Consider the following 17970-nt stretch of genomic DNA (forward strand, 5'->3'; position numbering starts at 1 on the left):
TCTGAATTTAGGGCCTCATACTTTATGCTGGCTGGAATGGTCTTGTTGGAAGTGGTCAGTCTGACCACCAGATTACGATGTATGCATTGTGTACTTCGACCGACCGCTGAAAAACCGCTGACTCCGACAGCCTTTCACTGACCACCGAGATGGCATCAGAGAAAAACAGCATCCATAGTGCAGTACAGGGATCTGCAACCGCCGTCCGGATTACCATGTGGGTTTCTGGATGACCCGACCGTGGCAGTCTGACCGGCTGCCTCCAGTCATCAGAAACTAAGGATTTGGGATGCATAGTCACCCAAATCCACTTTTCCACAGCAGTCTCTATCGTGATTCCCTTCCTCCAGGTTCCCCTAACACCTGGGCAGCAGAACCCCGATGACTCAGATCCTGTGGGCATCGGAATCCAGGTAAGCCCCTCTGTGGTATGTATCCCCATTGACTGGACTGCAAATACCGCCACACTCCAGAAATGTACGTGGTGCACAAGGCACATCCCCACATATGTCATGCATGTGTGTGCAATTCACGTTTTCTGTGATTTTTTATGCATTTGCTGTAACATATTTGGGGATATGTGCTCCGCTGTAGATGAGACCACCATGGTAGCAGCTGTTAGATCGTAATACGGTGGGGGGAAACTTCCGAGCCCTGGCTGTCAGAAAGGGCCCGCGAAGAAGGGGGCCGGACAGCTGGTCCGACCGGCATCGTAATGAGGCCCTGAGCCTTCATGTTAAAAAGGATCACATCTATGATTTTTGAAGAAAACCATGTTTTTCTGTCTAATCTCATATGGCCTCTCTCTTAAAGATTCGGGATTGAGTTTTTGCCTAACACTGGTTTAAATCAAGTAACAAGAAACACTTCATTTTAATTCCATGATTTTCAATGTTGGTGTGGAAAATAATGTTGTTTATATTTATGAACAGCAAACGATAGCAAATGGTAGCATTAAAACCCAGAAGTCTGTGACTTCAATGGGTGTCTCTTCTTATATTTGTTTTTTCATAGTTTACCTTGCTTAGTATAAGGCAATAGACAGCACTGCAAAACAGAGCGCTGGAAATATAAAATCTATTGCACATCAATATTTAAAACTCTAATTGCTGTCTCTTTTGTTTTTCTTTGCAGGGCTCTGATGGGGGAGATATTTTCTGAAATGCAGAAATGGTTGTTTGTGATTGCAAATGGGAATTTGGAGTAACTGTGAGGCACATACTGCAATAATTGTGTTTGACTGGAGAAGCATTCTTCCCAAGTCCCCAAGGTGAGACATCTCTTTTATCATTGGCGTGGGCGAGGAGGAATTTTAATTCTGTGAAGGCACAATGTTCATTTTCATTTGGCAGATAAAACGACCGCGTTTTGCATTCAAGGCCCAAAGTTTTGTTTTCAGTTTTCATTTTGGCATGTCAAGCATGTTACTACCTGTAAGCAAACATTAGATTTCTCCCGCGTCCTTGTATTATTAACTATTTGGTCCAAGAGCTGAATATAGGTCTGTGCATTTGAAGCAACCCAGTATATTTAAGGGTTAAAACCAACAGAATGGATTTGCAACTCGAGTGTATGACAAGCATATCTATATGCATCCCTTACGTTCCTACAGTAGGATCACAAAAATCTCTTTGTTTGTTCCACTGGCACACTGTTTTCCAGATCAATGCAACCGTGTTATTTGTGCTTGTTTAACTTAGGTCCTCATTCCAAGTTGGTTGGTGTTTGCCACCTCTGCGCAAACCCCTGTTTACACAGGGGTTGGCATTCTGAGTTGACTGGTATATACCACACTCTACAATTAGTGGGTGCCATAAAAATATCACCCTTCATGAAATTTTTGCAGGTCGAACCTGCTCGAATTCAACAGGATTCAACAGGGGTAAATCGTACTATATTTACCGGAACAGCGGATTTTGGTGCGTAAAGTACTAAAATCCAAATTATAGTTCTCAGAAACTCGGTATAGGCTCTATTTATCATGGTGTTGGATGTTTTTTAATGTGAGTTGTAGCATCCACACCTCTGAGACACTCGGCCTAAGACAATACAATTGGCACTATACTATCACCAAGGATCAGAACGATATGTTGGCACCTTTGTGATGCTTTTTCTGAGTAAGAAAACAAATGTGGTTGCCTTTGGCAACTTTTCTGACCAAAGTAGTTTATTTCTAATTGAAAATGTTGCTCTATTGCTGAAGGAACAATTGTGCTTCACTGTGGCTTCACTCACAGAAGTTGTGATCTGTACCTTTGAAACTCACACGGCCACAAATTTCAGTCGCCCAGAGTTTGTCACTGTGGCAAATAAAAGACACATGGAGTGACTACTGTTGTGTGAAAGTCAAAGTTATTCGGTAAATGTGGATGAAGTGATTTTCCTGTCCTTGTCCAAGTGCCAGAGCCAGGCTGTCCATTTACCTTATTGCGCATTTCCCTGCCGGGCGTGACTATTTGAGGCCGACTTTTGAAGGTCCACAGCAGCTGCTAGCACTCCCTCCATCTCCCAGGGTGTATTACAACAGCACAATAGAGGGGAGAAGGAGAGAGAAATGGAGACAGCTAGAGAATTAGTAGAAAAGAAACACAAACACAGATGGTATCAGCATTTTGCTGGGGTTGATTTTGGGTCCTAGTCTGGCCATGCCAAGTGCTGGATTAAGGACACAGTTGCTACCCGTAGCTTATTAAAATGTCTTATTTTGGGGTGCAAACTTCATGCAGGAAAAAAACAGGGAACTAAAACAATTTAACGACAATCACAAGGATTTCCATGCTCCACCAGGGTACTTAGTCTCATAGTCCATTCGTTAGACCTATTGTGTTAGCTGTCTGAGCCAGAGAACGACTTCACTACAATAAGAAAGTCATTGAAGGCCTGGCCCGGGGTGACTACAGGACCCAGTCTACATCGTGGCAGGACCAGGTGAGGTAGGCCTGTTTTGCGCCCTTTTTTGCCTCCCAGAATCTTGTTTTTGCCCTGGACAAACTTAGAAACTCACCTAACCCCTGCATTCATCCCACTTTCAAAGGGAGGGGCTGCACGCCGATCATTGATTTTATCTTTGTGTCTGCTCCTCTGTTCCTGTTCATATCCAAATTCGATATCATCGTTAGCCCGTTGTAGTGGTCATAGTCCCCTGTCCCTAGCTCGCAATGTTCTTACCGTCCCTAGTGGGCAGCAGGGGGTGTCTGACAGGGGAATCACCTTGTGGACCAGGGTAGAAGACTCAAATGGGTGGAGGTGGACTCCACACTCCTAAAGGCCTCCCTCTTTACTAAGTGTGCCCAGGAGTTTGCTACCTTCTTGGATTTAGACGTGGCTTGGCGTGATATCTTGCAGGCCTTGGTGGGGCCCATGTAGTACTCAGCGTACTGTTAACATCGACCCCTTATAAGGGCTTCCGGGATCCAAAATATTTTGATAGGGATTGTGCGAGTTGTCTTCGGCACTTGAAGGCGGTACTCAAACAAGCCTATAGGGATTGGAACCTTGTTGCCAGTTGTAGGCTGGCTTACAAGCAGGCCCTTGCTAACCACAATTCTACTCTGTGTGAGATGGCTTGGGAGGATTTATGTCAGGCCAGTGAGTGAGGGTATAGTTCCTTTTTTTGGAAGCTTGTAAACAGGCCCTGCTCTGTAGAGATGCCAGCATATATCCAAACAACAAAAGGTTGACCACTTAGAGGGTAATTTTTATCAGAGGGTGGGTGGGGAGGGCGAGGACAGTATAGTATTGGTGAATGGGTGCTCCCCTGTGGTTTTTGCCCTGGAGGAGGTGACCCAGAGCATCTTGGCTTTATCCAGTAATAAACCCCCGGGCCTTGGTGGAATTCCCCTCGACTTATTCTGGTTGGACGTGGCGATCTGGGGGCCCCTTCTGACTCAGGTTTTAAACCTGGCCACATGGGAGGAGACGCTTCCCTCATGGTCCACGCTAGAGTTTGTTCCTATATTTAAGAAAGGGGACCAGAAAGATCGAAAACGTTGTCCCATATCATTAAAAGACACAGTAGTGAAAGTTATTGAGAGGGTTGTCCTCAATAGGCTTTTGGAATGATCTGACGAGAACAACATTTTGAGCAACGTTCAATATGACTTGAGGCCCGGTAGGTCTAATTTTGACCATTGTTTGAACCTCCACTTTATTATAAACAAATACACGGTTGCCCATTCTGACTCCCTCACTTAGCCTTCATGGTCTTACATCTGCGTTTGACAGGGTCAACTATATTAAACTTTGGGCCCTGCTCTTACGGATGAGAGTGGATCTGAACATTGTGGCCCTCTTAGCTAATCTAAATGCTGATACTACTGCCTCAGTGAATTTCTCAAAGGGCAAAGCTCGCAAATGGTAATTTTCTACAGGAAGAGGTGTACGTCAGGGGTGTCACCTCATGCCATTCTTGTTCATGTGAATGGGCTTGAGCTTGCCCTTCTATCTTCTCAGGCCCTCCCTGTATTGTTATATGCCGATGATGCAGTACTCAACCTGCATCTTGATGACCCCCACGACACGTCAGCCAATAACCTTCGTTCCAACTTGCAAGCCATTGACCTTTGCCAAAGGGGCTACCAGGCAACCCATAATAGGGGTCATCTTCTTGACCACATTTACAGCAATATAGACAATCTCATCGTGGAGACTCCTATCCCATTACCCTGGAACGACCATTTTTTAATTCCTTTCACCTGGCTCACAAACTCCCCCTCTCCCTCTCAAAATTTTGCTAAGCACCTAGGTAGGAAATGGCCCTCACTCCCCTTTCACGACTGGGTAGTTGCTCTTGCCCGAGACCCACCTAGGAAGGCAACCAATTCCTTTACGGCCACTAACAATTTTGATAATTGGATCTCTAGCACCCTCGACCAGGTTCTTCCAAAACACTCCCGTAAATCTATAAGAAGACCCAAAGTTGCCCCATGGTATACACCTGCCCTAAGATTTATGAAACTAGAGTGTCGTAAACTTGAGAGAGCCTGGAGGCAGGACCACTCCCAAATCAGAAAGACTGAATACAGGGTTGCTATAAAGCTGTATAAAATAGAGATCAAGGCGGCACAAGTTCTTTTTTATGAAGGGAAAATTAACGCAGCTGCTAATGCCCCCAAGGAAATTTTTAAGATAGCAAAGTCCCTCATCTCATCTCCTGTTGAGCGTCCCTCTGCTGAAGGCGCTCAAAACCGCTGTAATGATTTGGCCGTTTTCTTCTCCCAAAAAATCCAGACCATATACTCCTCATTCAGCAATCCTAAGGACGATATGGGACCCATCTCGCCCATAATCCCTGACCCCGTTGTCCCTTGTAGGCTTGACATAATTCCACCTCTTGACGCTTGTGGACTAGACAGACTAATTCCTAAGATCACCTCTGGGTCGCCCAACGACCCAGCACCCCCTCAGACCCTTATCAAGGTCTTGGACATTATTCGTCCGGTCATCTTAGATGTCCTCAACACATCCATCACCTCTAAATCTGTCCCACCTTCATGGAAGTGTGCTATGGTGAAGGCCTTGCTGAAAAAGCCCACCCTGGACCAGAGTAACTTGGCTAACTACCGTCCCATCTCCTTACTTCCGTGGCTGAGCAAACTGCTGGAGAGGCACGTTAATAACACCTTAACGGACTATTTGGAATCCAATAGTCTATTGCGTGCCTCCCAGACAGGATTTCGTCCTCAGCACGGAACCGAAACCGCCCTCCTAGCGGTAACGGAAGAAGCAAGAGCGGTGTTGGACCGGGGAGGAAAAGTCGCCATCATCTTATTGGATCTCAGCGCCGCGTTCGACACGGTTAACCATGCTACGCTATTACAACGATTGTCGTGCATGGGCGTGTCGGGCGCGGCCCTGGAATGGCTGACATCCTTCCTGGACGAACGATTCTTTCAGGTCTTTGAGGGGGAGGTGGCTTCTCCCAAACACCCACTTAGGTGCGGGGTCCCCCAGGGCAGCTCCCTAAGCCCTACCCTTTTTAATGCCTACATGGAACCCCTAGACAGGATAGTCCATCCCTTTGGTGTGCGTATTGTCACCTACGCGGACGATACCCAACTGGTGGTCTCTCTAGACCACTCTGAGGGATCGTCCAACACCCTAGGTCCCTGTCTAGAGGCTGTTGCCAGGTGGATGCAATCTTCCTGTTTGAAGCTCAACGGGGAGAAGACCGACATCATCCTATTGGGTAATCCTCCCCCGTCTGCCCTTGCATCCATCTGGCCACCATGTCTGGGCCTGCCCCCTGACCCCAAGTCCCAGATAAAGAGCCTTGGGATTTGGCTAGACAAAGCACTCGATTTCTCGGTCCAAGCCACCAAGACTGCCGCCACTTGCTTCGGGCTAATGAGGATGCTCCGCAAGGTGCTTCCTCTGCTTCCATTCCAGGCGAGGAGGGTCATGGTCCAGGCCCTGATACTTTCCCGCCTGGATTATGGGAACGCTCTTTATTTGGGAGCCCCGGCTTCCGTTATACAGAAGCTTCAAGTTACACAAAATAGCGCTGGCCGCCTACTTTACAACCTGCCCCGCTGGCAGTCAGCGAAGAAGGCCCTAAAGGAACTCCACTGGCTCCCAATGGCGTCAAGAGTGCAATTCAAGGCCATGTGCATCCTGCACAAGTCCTTTCATCGAGCAGGCCCAGCAATTCTTCATTCCATAGTCACGCCCTATGTTCCATCCCGCTCCCTTCGCTCTGGTACTCTCCAGTTGGCAACCTCCATCAAAGTCAACAGAGCTCGTTGGGGCGGCCGCTCTTTCTCCCATTCTGCGGCCAGACTCTGGAATTCCCTCCCTCTCTCTATCCAAGGAACCAGCAATCATATGTCCTTTAGGAAAGCTTTGAAAACGCACTTGTTCGCCAAAACCTGCTGAACTACCCTGAGCTCGCGTTAAGCAATCAGTCACAAGCGCTGCGAGGCCTCCGGGTAGTTACGCGCTATACAAGTGCAATTTTTCATTTCAATTTTTCATTTCGTACGCCAAGGGGTCTGGTCCTACTTCTGGACAAGTTGTCTCTTATATGGGGAGCTTGGGCTTATCTGTTAACTTTTCAAAGTCCTATGTTATTGTTGTTAGCTGGCGATCTATTAGTTCCAAGACTTTTAAGTGGCCAATTACACCCAGGTCAAAGTCTCACCCTTCCCCTATCCAGGGGTCCTATTTGACATGAAGAATAATTGGGATCCCCTTATAGAGGGAAAGAGATCCGAGTTCCTTAAATCTACTAGGGCAGTTTTTTAGCTTTGCACAAAGGCTTGGCGTTTAGTCTCCAAGTGTCCTCCTAAAAATGTATCGGGCAAAATGCTTGTCCCACTTACGGTATGTAAGCAAGGTCTGGGGGTTTGTAAAGACTTGAAAACTCCAAGTAGCAGAAATACTGTTTTTAAGACGTTTAGTGCAGGTTCTGCAAAGCACCCCTACATTTTCAGTGAATGCAGAGCTCGGGTTTAGTTATAAAGAAGACACAGTGGCTCTTAGTCCACTACTGTGCTGGGTTAAGATCTGGTCCAAGGAGGATCTGAAGCTCAATCAACTGATTCTCTCGGATTGCTCGGCCTCAACCTGGTGCATTGAATCCCCTGGTTACTGTACGTATAGGCAGCTCTTGCCTTTCTTAGGAGACCGAATATTTTACTGCTTCCCATTTTTTGTCCTCCCGAGAACTGAATTGTAACAAAAGATGGTTCCTCGAGCAGGGTCAGTTAGCAAGAAAACATCTTGAGCTGCAAAAACCCTTGGTGCGGGGTAACATGCTTCTAAAGACTGTCCAGGGTATGGAGCCATATTTAGTGCATATGCGTCACCAGCGAGATAGATTTTTATTGTCCAGGCTTAGGTTTAATCTGTTACACCATATTTTGGCCTCTTCAAGTGGCTGGGCCCATTCTGAGAGCAGTGTGCCCTTCTTCTGTGCCAATAGGTCTCCGAAGGACACCCTACATTTTGCAATGTTCTGTGACTATTTTAGTAGGCCCAGGAAGCAATTTTTAGCACCCCTGTTGAAATCCCTGAACTTTTCTCAAGTACATCCTGCCCTTGTTTATTTGCAGATGCTTCCTAATGAACTCGTATTGTTTACTGTGTTTTTTTACGAGCTGTATTGACGTCCAGGAGATCTAGACCGGACTGCTTTCCCTGCTCTGTATTTTACTATCTTGGGTTTTTATATGATATGTATTTTATGTGTAAGTGCAAAACTGAGATGATTTTCTATTATATTTATTGTGTTTCTTTTATGGTTGTTTTTTGTTAATCGAATAAAGATTTTATAATGATGATGATGAAAATAAGAACTTATGGACCTAGTGAACATTAAGGAAAGCTCATTTCAGGCACACATTTCACATATGTACGACAAGGTTCATATTGAGATAATTATACAAAACTATATGCAGAAACTTGTCTTATTGGCACAAAAAATCTGTAGTTGTGTTATGTTTTCCCATCTTTGAAAGGGGAGTGTGACATTTGTGTCATTACCTAAAAATTCTGGAAAATTACACAAATTATGGGAAATGTAATTTCAGCATTTTGCACAATATTCTAGCCCAAAAATGCGTTATTGCATCCAATTTGGGCTCAAGGACACATTTTGCGCTAAAGTAACGCACCAAAAACACACACGTGCCGGGAACAACAGCAGCTCACGTGCTGGTCATTCATGTTGTTCCTGTGCTATAATTTCACTGCAAATATGGCATCATTACACAACATGGCATAATGGCATAATTTCAGAAATTTTGCATAATGCAATATTCCCAAAATTACACAAATTACGCTGGTGTAATTTCACTTGGGCCTATAAACTTACTTATGCCGTGGCATGTATGGCTTCAAGCCAGAAAGAAAAAAAAATCATGCACAATAATATACCTTCAATAACTGCCTCGAGACATTTTATTTTCCAAAATTACGAAAAGTGTAAGCTGTTCGCCTTCGAAACGTACAACACATATGCTGTGGTACTGTTCCCTGTAGCTGTGATGTCCATTAGCAATTCTGAGCCTAAATCTGATTTTGTCAATTTTCCATTGCAGTCAACCACTTAAGCTGCAGTGAAGTTTCTTTCTTCTTCACAGAATCATTTCTGTATTATTCCCTGGTCATACTGCTCTTTCACTGAAGCGCCTTCTTTTCTGCCCGCAGGATGAGATTCTGTGCCAGATCAATGGACCTATCTCACTGGCTTTTTCTGGTCTATGTGTTAATGGTGTGCTGTAAATTGTTGTCCGCCTCGAGCCACCATCCCCGGGGACATGCAGGTAGGAGCTTTAAAGTCATTACACACCACTGAGACCAATTAATAACACTCACAGAACGTTGGAGTCCAGTTTTTAGCCCCTGATAATTGATGAAGCTGTTGACAGTGTGTTATAATCACTGTAAAAGGGTACAGAACACGCCGAAATAGAAGAAATTATCAAGATTAAAGGTGGGTAAACCTTAAGCAATTAGCAAAGACTTCCCTTCTGAGGCACATAACAGTTTTAATATTGCTGGGCTCTCACTTTCTTTTCTTCTTCCTCTTCTGTAAATCAAATTTATTAAATACAGCACACCTGCTATTGTAATCAAAAGAAGCCTGTGGTAGGTACAATCAACTGAATTAACATTGCCTATCAATACATTTTGTGAAAAAGAAGTCTTTCTTAACCCTTTCACTCTGGACAAGTTGAAATGTAATTATTTGTTTGGACATAAAGTGCTTGGCTGAATTCAACATATATTAAGCATGGCAGGATCTTTTGAGATACATAATAGTGTATATTCTTCTGTTGAGAAGATGTGATTGGGAGTCACTCGTGTAAGAGAGCTTGACAGTCGTGATATATGCTTTTGTGATTGATTAAAGCTCTGTCTTAGTGCAGTCATAAAACAAATCACAGACCCATGACCAAAACCAAATCCCACCTGCCTGAGTGAGACTCGGTGTGTCATGGAATCAGTGTGCCGCTTTTGGAATAAAGCAGCCTGTATATACATCTATGACTAAATAATGCATGGGTTGAAGTGTCCCTTCCTATAGGGTATTGCAAGTCACTGGGGTGTTCACTGCCTCATAGAGGAATGAGGCAAACGCCAAATCTTTATAAGGATACTGCACTCCAAAAGCCCTTGCAATATCCTTTTCACTTACAGTAGGGGGAGCTTATTTATCATTGATGTTTTTTGTCTCCAGTGTTTTGGTTTTGCTGTAGCATGCCGGCGTGGCTGATGACGTGTGGCATGGCTGAAAGAGATCAAATCAAGAAGATGTATTGAGCCTCATGGGATGTGATGCACATTATTTATACAGTCCTTTACTGCTGGAAAAAATGGTCCAGACGTACATGATGATGACATCTGTTATTTTACAGGCCTTAGTTTTTGCATTGGTTGACTGTTTTGCTCCATCTTGTCATATTGACTGGTATAGTCTAATATGACATTTGTTGGTGAACAAATCGGAGACAAGTGTCTACGAATGTAGCAATCTGAGAAAGGCGTTGAATGAGAATTAATAAGAGTATTCAGAAAGGGACACAAGTAACCTGATTACTTTTTTAAAGACCAAGCATAAGACAACTAAATGAAGAATCTGCATAATAGTCAATTCTTCCGTGATTTTCCGATCGGAGATGCTCTGTGGTGTTCTGTGGAAAGCAGGGTATGCATTGTGTTACTGTGCAACTCCCCATCAAAGCATGTGGCATTTTGCTTACCTATTCACAGCTGCAACTGCATTTTGCGATCTTTACATGTTGCAGGATGTTTTTGTGTAATAGAGAAAGTTGGATTAGAGTTCGTAGAGACACTGATGACATAAATAATCTTAACTTGGAAACTTTTGCTGAGGGCAAGTGCAGAATGCAATACTGTACCTTAAAAAGCATTCAGGATGACAATAGGCATGCCGTTTCACAATATCAGTATCTATCCGAACACATTTTTGCTTGGTATATTTTCAAACATAGAAAACCGTGACTACTGGTTGCTGATAACGCGTTCACTTTTATGAGTACGTTTTCCAGTACGTTCTCATGTATACATTTAATGAACAACAAGTGTGTAATCTGGTCTACACACAAGCTAGTAATTCCCATGATGGGCGGAATTTAGCTCAGATAGATAGGTACCTTATTTTTAGAAGGTGCGTCTCAACTTTTTTACCATCTTGAAGTCTGTTATATAAAACGTACTATTTAGGGGTCAGACAGTAGACTACCTCCTTTGGTGATAGGAAGGGGTGGTGAGATGTTGTGGCATCATTAGGTAGAATGGCTGCTCTACCAATCATTTAAAGTTCTCCTTCCTACTCAAGCCACAGTACAAGCTCAGTAATTTGGAAGGGAAAGAAGTGTGGAAGAACTGGAGAAAGACTGCCCTTGCTGCTGAGGCCTTGCCTGAACGTTTGGGGCACACCAAATTACCACGTGTATTCTGACAATTGTTGAATCTCTTCAAGGATGGTGACACACTCTCCATTACCTTCTCCTGGCCTGTTGAGAGAAGACATGCTGGGGAAAATGAAAGAAGGGGCTCTCGTAGCCTTCTGTTGGACTTCTCCTCTTCTTGTTGTTAGGCACAGCCATGTTGCAAGTGACACAGGGCTTTGATGGCTGGGGAATGCAGGCAAGGAGAGTTGTTTACCATGAAGGACTTTGGGAGTTATATGAGGAGGTCACCAGTTTAGGCAGAGAGCAAGTCCAGACCTCAGCAGTTGAGCTACCGATAAGACGGAAAAAGCTTGCGTCCGTTGCTGTCCGAAATCTGTTGGGCAATAGACCTTTGGAGGATGGCTCTGGTGGCTGCAGCTCAGCATCTGAAGCAGAATACAACATATGCCATAAAATCCTAGCTGGGACTGAGTTAGCATCATCTGTAGAAGCTGCTTGTAAATGACTTTATTGAACTTGCAGTTGATGCACCAGGACTGGAGGCAACCACTGTTGTAGAGAAATTGTCAGTGCTTATATACATTGTACTTCGCTTGTGTGATGACTAGCCCTTAACAGTGAGGCTGCCAAAACATGTTGCACTTCTGCCTAGAGTTGGGGTGATTCTCCAGGGCAGCAGCAACTTCACCTGTTGACAGTGAAGTGTAGCATGGAGAGATTAGGAATTGTTAGTTTCCATGCTTAGTCCAAAGAAGGAGCGTGCTAATTGGGGGGGGGGGTAGCCAGCATGGCAACTTTGAGAGGGCCCCTCCTGCAAGGTACATGGATGTCCCCCCCTCCGGCCTCCAGCCTCAGGCAGTGGTACTGTGCTGAGGGGGTCCCTGCATCTCGGCCCCCTGCGTCGTGTGGGCTGCAGGGGCCTATGTTACTGTAGTGTAGTTCCTATTATCCCAATAGGCTCTGCGCATTGGAATAATATCTTCAATAGTATAGACCTAGGGCAGAGGTTAACTAGGTCTTCTACCGACGATATTAGACTTAAAGTTTTGTGTTTGCCAGCTAGCTCAGAGTTCACTAGAAACTTTCTCGAATAGGCAAGGAGGATTTTAACCTCCCTGGATAGACAAGAAGGGAGAGAGTGTATCTCTAGAGTCGTGTGAAAACAAAAGACAACTTATTTTACTCAGTCAGTTCAGTGCATTCTTAGTTTCACCAGATTGTAGAGAAAAGGAAGAGACGGGCGTGTTCAATAAAAGATGTTATTTATTGATCAGTCTCCTTTCTCATACAAGAGAAATGAATCGCTATTATTGCAATACTTGTAGTTAAGTAAAGTGCATACAGTAAAGACAGAATTATAAAATAATACTGTAAAAGCATTGATATGGTTTCTGGGCCATATGATACTTTAAAATGGATAAAATAGATACATACATATATACATTTGACTAATCATACTCAACTGGTGCTTCTAATCACGCCTACCCCAGTGTACCTGACCTAAGCCTAATACGTGGGCGGGAGTAGATAAGTAGCAGTTTAAGTTAAGTTTGTTTGCCAAGGGACTGATTCGAGAATTCTCTGCAAGGGGTTATTCAGTTCTGTACCTGAGATCTAGAATGATGGAGGGCTGGTATCTTTTATCCCAGGTCTTGATATTCCAGCTGCCTGCGAGGGCTGCTTGGAAGCGCCGGAGCTGGATTTCTCAGCAGGAGAAAGGCAGCGTCTCGTTCTCAGCGCGTCAGGAAGGCGGGGCAGCGCCTGTGGGCTTCGCTCTCTGCTGGGCTCCTCGGCACGTCTCGCTGCTCCGATCTCGTCACCACCGCATGTGTTTGCTTAAGGCAATGTCGGTAATATTTATACCTGAAAGGTGCCGAGATTGACGTAAGGATGGACATATATACGTCAATAAGGATGTCATATGAACGGGCTCGTTCGCACATTCTTTTGCTGAAGTTCTCGGTGAAATCAAAACAATGGTTATGGGAATTTCCCAGGTCGCTGTAGGTTTGATTTGTTTTGAGAACTCCGTATGCCTTATCAGGGGCTGGAGGAATATCGCTTGTTTAATTAGATGGCATGCGTTATGACCTAATCAGATAACGCGCTTCTGTGTCGTGGTGTGGCTTAATCAGATAACGGTTTTTGCACCGTTAGATGGCTGCTAGTTAATTATTAACCAAACCAGGGTCAGGAATAGGGGAATCGATACAGTACCTATAGGAATACATCACACCCACTCCACGTAGACTATGTCCATATTTACAAATCTAGGCATAGTGAACCCAGTAGCATTTGTGTATACCGTACCACCCCAAAATACATTCATATGTATCCTGAAAATGTTGAAACATAATCACATGTACTATCACGTGTACTATATGCACAAGCAGTCTAATAATGCTAAACATATAACGCATATTTCTAAATTCAGCATGAATAAATGCGAAAACCACACATGAAATGGCTCTTAATACAGAAAAAAAGTGCGAGACCATTTCATCACAATCATAAAGTTATGTATAATAGTGCTAGAGGATAGCGAATGTCTCGTGACTACCCAAAATAGAAATTTAGTTCTCTAAGAATAATGTCTACTTTAAGCAGAAGATAAGTGTCCCAAAAATCGTAAATATTTTTGAATTGGGAAAAAAAGTTCTTGCAGTCTGAAAAACTGATGAGAACATTTTTTTCATATCGCTTTTTAAATGTTGAAGGCCAAATTCAGGATGTAGGGAACTCCGAGTTCTAGTTTGCTCAAAGTTATTCCTGCTACTCTGGTGAAAACATCATATCATTTAGACTGTTGAAAAAACTGTCAACAGCTTCTTGCGTAAGTTCCACTAATTCGGAAAAGGTTGTTACCATGCATTCATGAGCCTGAGCATGATTGCCTCCATTGATGTTTTGATCAGCATAGCTGACTGAAGGTCGTACCTGATCGATGCTGCTTTCATCTTGTGCTTCACTACCCCTCAATCGTAGTGGTGTAGTCTCCACGAATGCCGTCATCAGGATTGGTAGCCGCTGGGGACAGCACAATGCATGAGCCGTTACCGGACCCAACAAGGTATCTGCGTCCATTGGCACATCCGATTGTAGTGCCAGACAGGTGTCCAACATGCATTCTTCGCCGCATAGCAAGCACCTTAATACAGGCATAACACAACTTTGCCACATTGGTCTAAATGAAAGAGACCAAGTCATGTTCAGGTCCCGAAGCCGTGCTAGTCCAAGGACTTTAGTTATGCGGTCCCGGTAGCCAATGGCTAGGATCATTTCTTCCCTTGTCGCAGGTGTTTTGTCTGTGACATGGTTTGCCATAGCGAAATAACAGGATCAAAAATAGAATACCCGCTACTAGTCCCAAAAGGAGTGGAAGTCCGCCAAAAATGGAATGGACAAAGTCTGGAAAAATACCCAGGATGGCTTTGAATGGAGTTAAAGCACCCGAAAACACTGCTTTAAATACACCGGAGACACCAGTGGTATCAGAAATATTTAAGATTTCGTTCAGTATTTCTGCGAAATGTATGGGGGAATTAGTTGATAATAATGAATGAATCTCTTCTGTTGTCCTTGCAACTTGGAGATCATACGTTTCTTTTGATGACGTGAGCCTGGTCGGCGTCTGTAGGAGCACAGTCTTCATTCTGCTTAAAGTATCTATTCGAATAGAAGCAATTTTCAAATCTGGCCATAACCTTGCCTCCCTTGCTGGAGAATCGTTAGGGAACAATACTCGTTCACAGCACATGACCTTCCTAGTCACGGTTATGAGATAAGGTTTTTCGGGCAGCAAACTACAACATCTGCGATCTACTATTAGAATGTAACTCCCGTTCGAGAGTCTCCTAAAGAATGGTTCTATTCGTGTTGCAGGTGTGCCTAGCTGGTAACATGAAAGGTTATTTGAAGTCCCTTCACAGGCTCCATGCAAACTAATACCCTGACACAGAAGTGTACCGCTTAGTGATCTTGCACAATTATCGCCACTGAGAAACACTTTCTGGCCTTTATTACTGACACATTCGTGTGTATAGGGCAAGTTCCATATTGACTTAATGTATCCTTTACCCAACCTTTCATACTGGCCTGCCTGTATATATTTTTGGCAGAATTGAAACTGGAAAGTAGTTATCGGAATATTTATTATTCCATGTATTATCCATTCAATGACAGGTCGTTCTGACATTGTCAATGGTAATCTCTCAAGTTTTTCAATGCTCAGAATTGTATAGTCAGCACCCTTCTGTGCCAAACTGATTTGTTTATCAGTAAGGTTAAAGATATTAAATAATGACGTTGTGTTGATTAAACGCCAAGGCACATAGCCAGAACGCAGATTTTGTAACGTCCAGCCAAGCTGTACAATAGAACGCAATTGGGACTGACCGTGTTGTAACATCAGTAAGTCTCGCGATATTATATCGATTGCTGAAGACACAATGCTGTCCAGAGAATATATTCTGGAGGACAGAGTCATTAACCCATTGTCCACCACAGAAAGTGATTTTTCCAAATTAATACGGTCAATTTCCCGTATTTTTTCTGCTGTCTCAATTTGAGTTACTTTCCAAACTTCGTTATAAGCTGCATATATAGAGGCCGCTATGAAACGTTTTTGACGCTGTTTGCGTGGTCCCAATATGAAATCACGCAAGTCAGCACCTTCTGTAAGTAAAGTTAGGTGTTGCTTAATTTCAGCCAGTGTGGACGTTCGTAGCCATTGAAGGCAGAGCTTGCCCACGCTGTAGGTGGTTACTATCCCTGGATGTTGTCTTTGGGAATATCTAGGGTCTGGCCTAGTCAATGTGAACCCCTGTTTTTTGTTCAGGAATCTGTCTTGACAGTTATTTGTATCTGTGGGCCAGATCAACCATTTTTTCCATTCAGGATGTGTTCTGTTTTGGTTTAATATATGGTTTACGTCTATCTCAACATCTATAGAGCTATTACTGTTCATTGTTGGCTTTGGAATAGACGGTTTGTTCAAATCTTTGATTTTGGCTAAGCCAAGACAGGTAATTTGTTGAATAGTGTCATTCAAGAATATAATTTGTTCTGGGATCATGCAGGCTCTAAACAATGATTCTATACCTTGTACTTGCCAATCTCTTGTACCCCAACAGTTTTTGCTTCAATATTATTGTTCCAGAAATCAAACCCAAATGTATTCATTTGTTCAAAGAATGAATCGGAATATATCAATTTTGTGTTTGTAAGCATGGTCTTCATACCTGTCTTATTTGACAATTTGAAATAAAATGTTTCTGCATTACTTGTGTTAAACCCTGAAAAGTATGAATATTTATCATAAAATGTTTTTGAGCTGTCTTTTGGAGGAGTAGCACAATGTTCCCATTGGTTATAATTTAAAACATTTCTAGGTTGTGCAGATTTATGTAGATAATGGTTACCATAGTGGTTGTAGCAGAACATCTGATCATAATTAGACGAACCCTGCAAATAATCATGTTCTGTAAATTTAGCAGACATCACAAGATCAGACATCATATCATTAATACTTTCAAAGTCCCAATCATCAGCAAATGAGCTCGGTTTTACAAAGTCACTCAATGAGATCTTGAATTGGTGTGGATACTTCAGGATTTCAACCGGACCATAGATTTCATAATCAGTTTTGTCCCATGCTACACCGCCTGGTATAGGATTGGCTGTGAAGTTCACTGAAGAAAGTTCTCTTTTCTCGATGTGTGAAGATGTGTGTGGTTTAAGGACCAAGTTGATTTTCTGGCTTGCTGTGTCCATTTTAGCATATTTTCCTTCAATGAAATGTCCCAAGCATAGTACCATGATGAGCCAAAGAATGAGGATAAATGCACCGAAGGCCACCCAAAATTCAATCCATGGAGAAATCAGATAGGTTTCTTTCAGCTGTTGAAAAAGTTCCTTAGCTTTGTCTTTAAAAGTTTTTGTTGATGGCTGTTTCTTTGCTTCACTCAGGTCTTCAGATGAATCATCGAAGTTGATGAAGTAGCCGGATGCTGTTCTGTCAATTGTTCCAATTGTTTTTGGATTTTGCTTTGTTTCATTAGCAAAGTCTGCAGTTACATCATCATAGGTTGTTGTTTCTTGATGAAAAGTTTTAATTTGGGTTTTAAGAGGTTCAAGTTCCATTGCTTTGTTGCATAGTCCTTGTTGATTCACTGTAGATTTTCCAAATGTGATCAGTCTTCCAGTTTGAGCCTCTGTATTCGTAGCAAACATTGGTGTTCTGCTACTTCTTGGGAGTCCACTTGCCTACTGTTTGTTATCGGCCACATGATTGTGGTTTAACCAGGTCGATGGATACAACTCGGTTCTCCTTTTTACCAGCAAGGGGCGGTAGTACTACTGATCTTGTCCCGTTGACAGACAAGACAGGAACTGCTTTTCTGTAAGAAGGCCCAAATTCCTTCTTTACCGCGATCTTCTCTCTGACTAGATCCCCGACTTTTGGAATCCAGACAGGCCTTGCTGGGACAGGTGGTTTCTGTTCAGTGGTTGTTGGCTGTTGTTTCAACTCTATGTTGCTCAGGTCTTTTCTTGTTTCATTTAAGTCCTGTAAAATAGCCAAACGATCTTTGAT

The 17970-nt window shown here is 43.4% G+C and overlaps 1 protein-coding gene across 1 annotated transcript in view; it reads left to right on the forward strand.

The window, feature by feature from the left end:
* The first annotated feature begins 1134 nt into the window (after nucleotides 1-1134).
* Nucleotides 1135-17970, forward strand: part of TAFA4 (TAFA chemokine like family member 4) — a 415549-nt gene continuing 398713 nt past the window's right edge. The window contains exons 1-2 of the mRNA XM_078662378.1: nucleotides 1135-1270; nucleotides 9148-9263. Coding sequence (XP_078518504.1) covers nucleotides 1191-1270; nucleotides 9148-9263 — 196 coding nt within the window. The 5' untranslated portion in view covers nucleotides 1135-1190. The remainder of the gene's footprint in view (nucleotides 1271-9147; nucleotides 9264-17970) is intronic.

This window comes from Lissotriton helveticus, chromosome 9 (genome assembly GCF_964261635.1).
Source record: "Lissotriton helveticus chromosome 9, aLisHel1.1, whole genome shotgun sequence".
Lineage (NCBI taxonomy): Eukaryota > Metazoa > Chordata > Amphibia > Caudata > Salamandridae > Lissotriton > Lissotriton helveticus.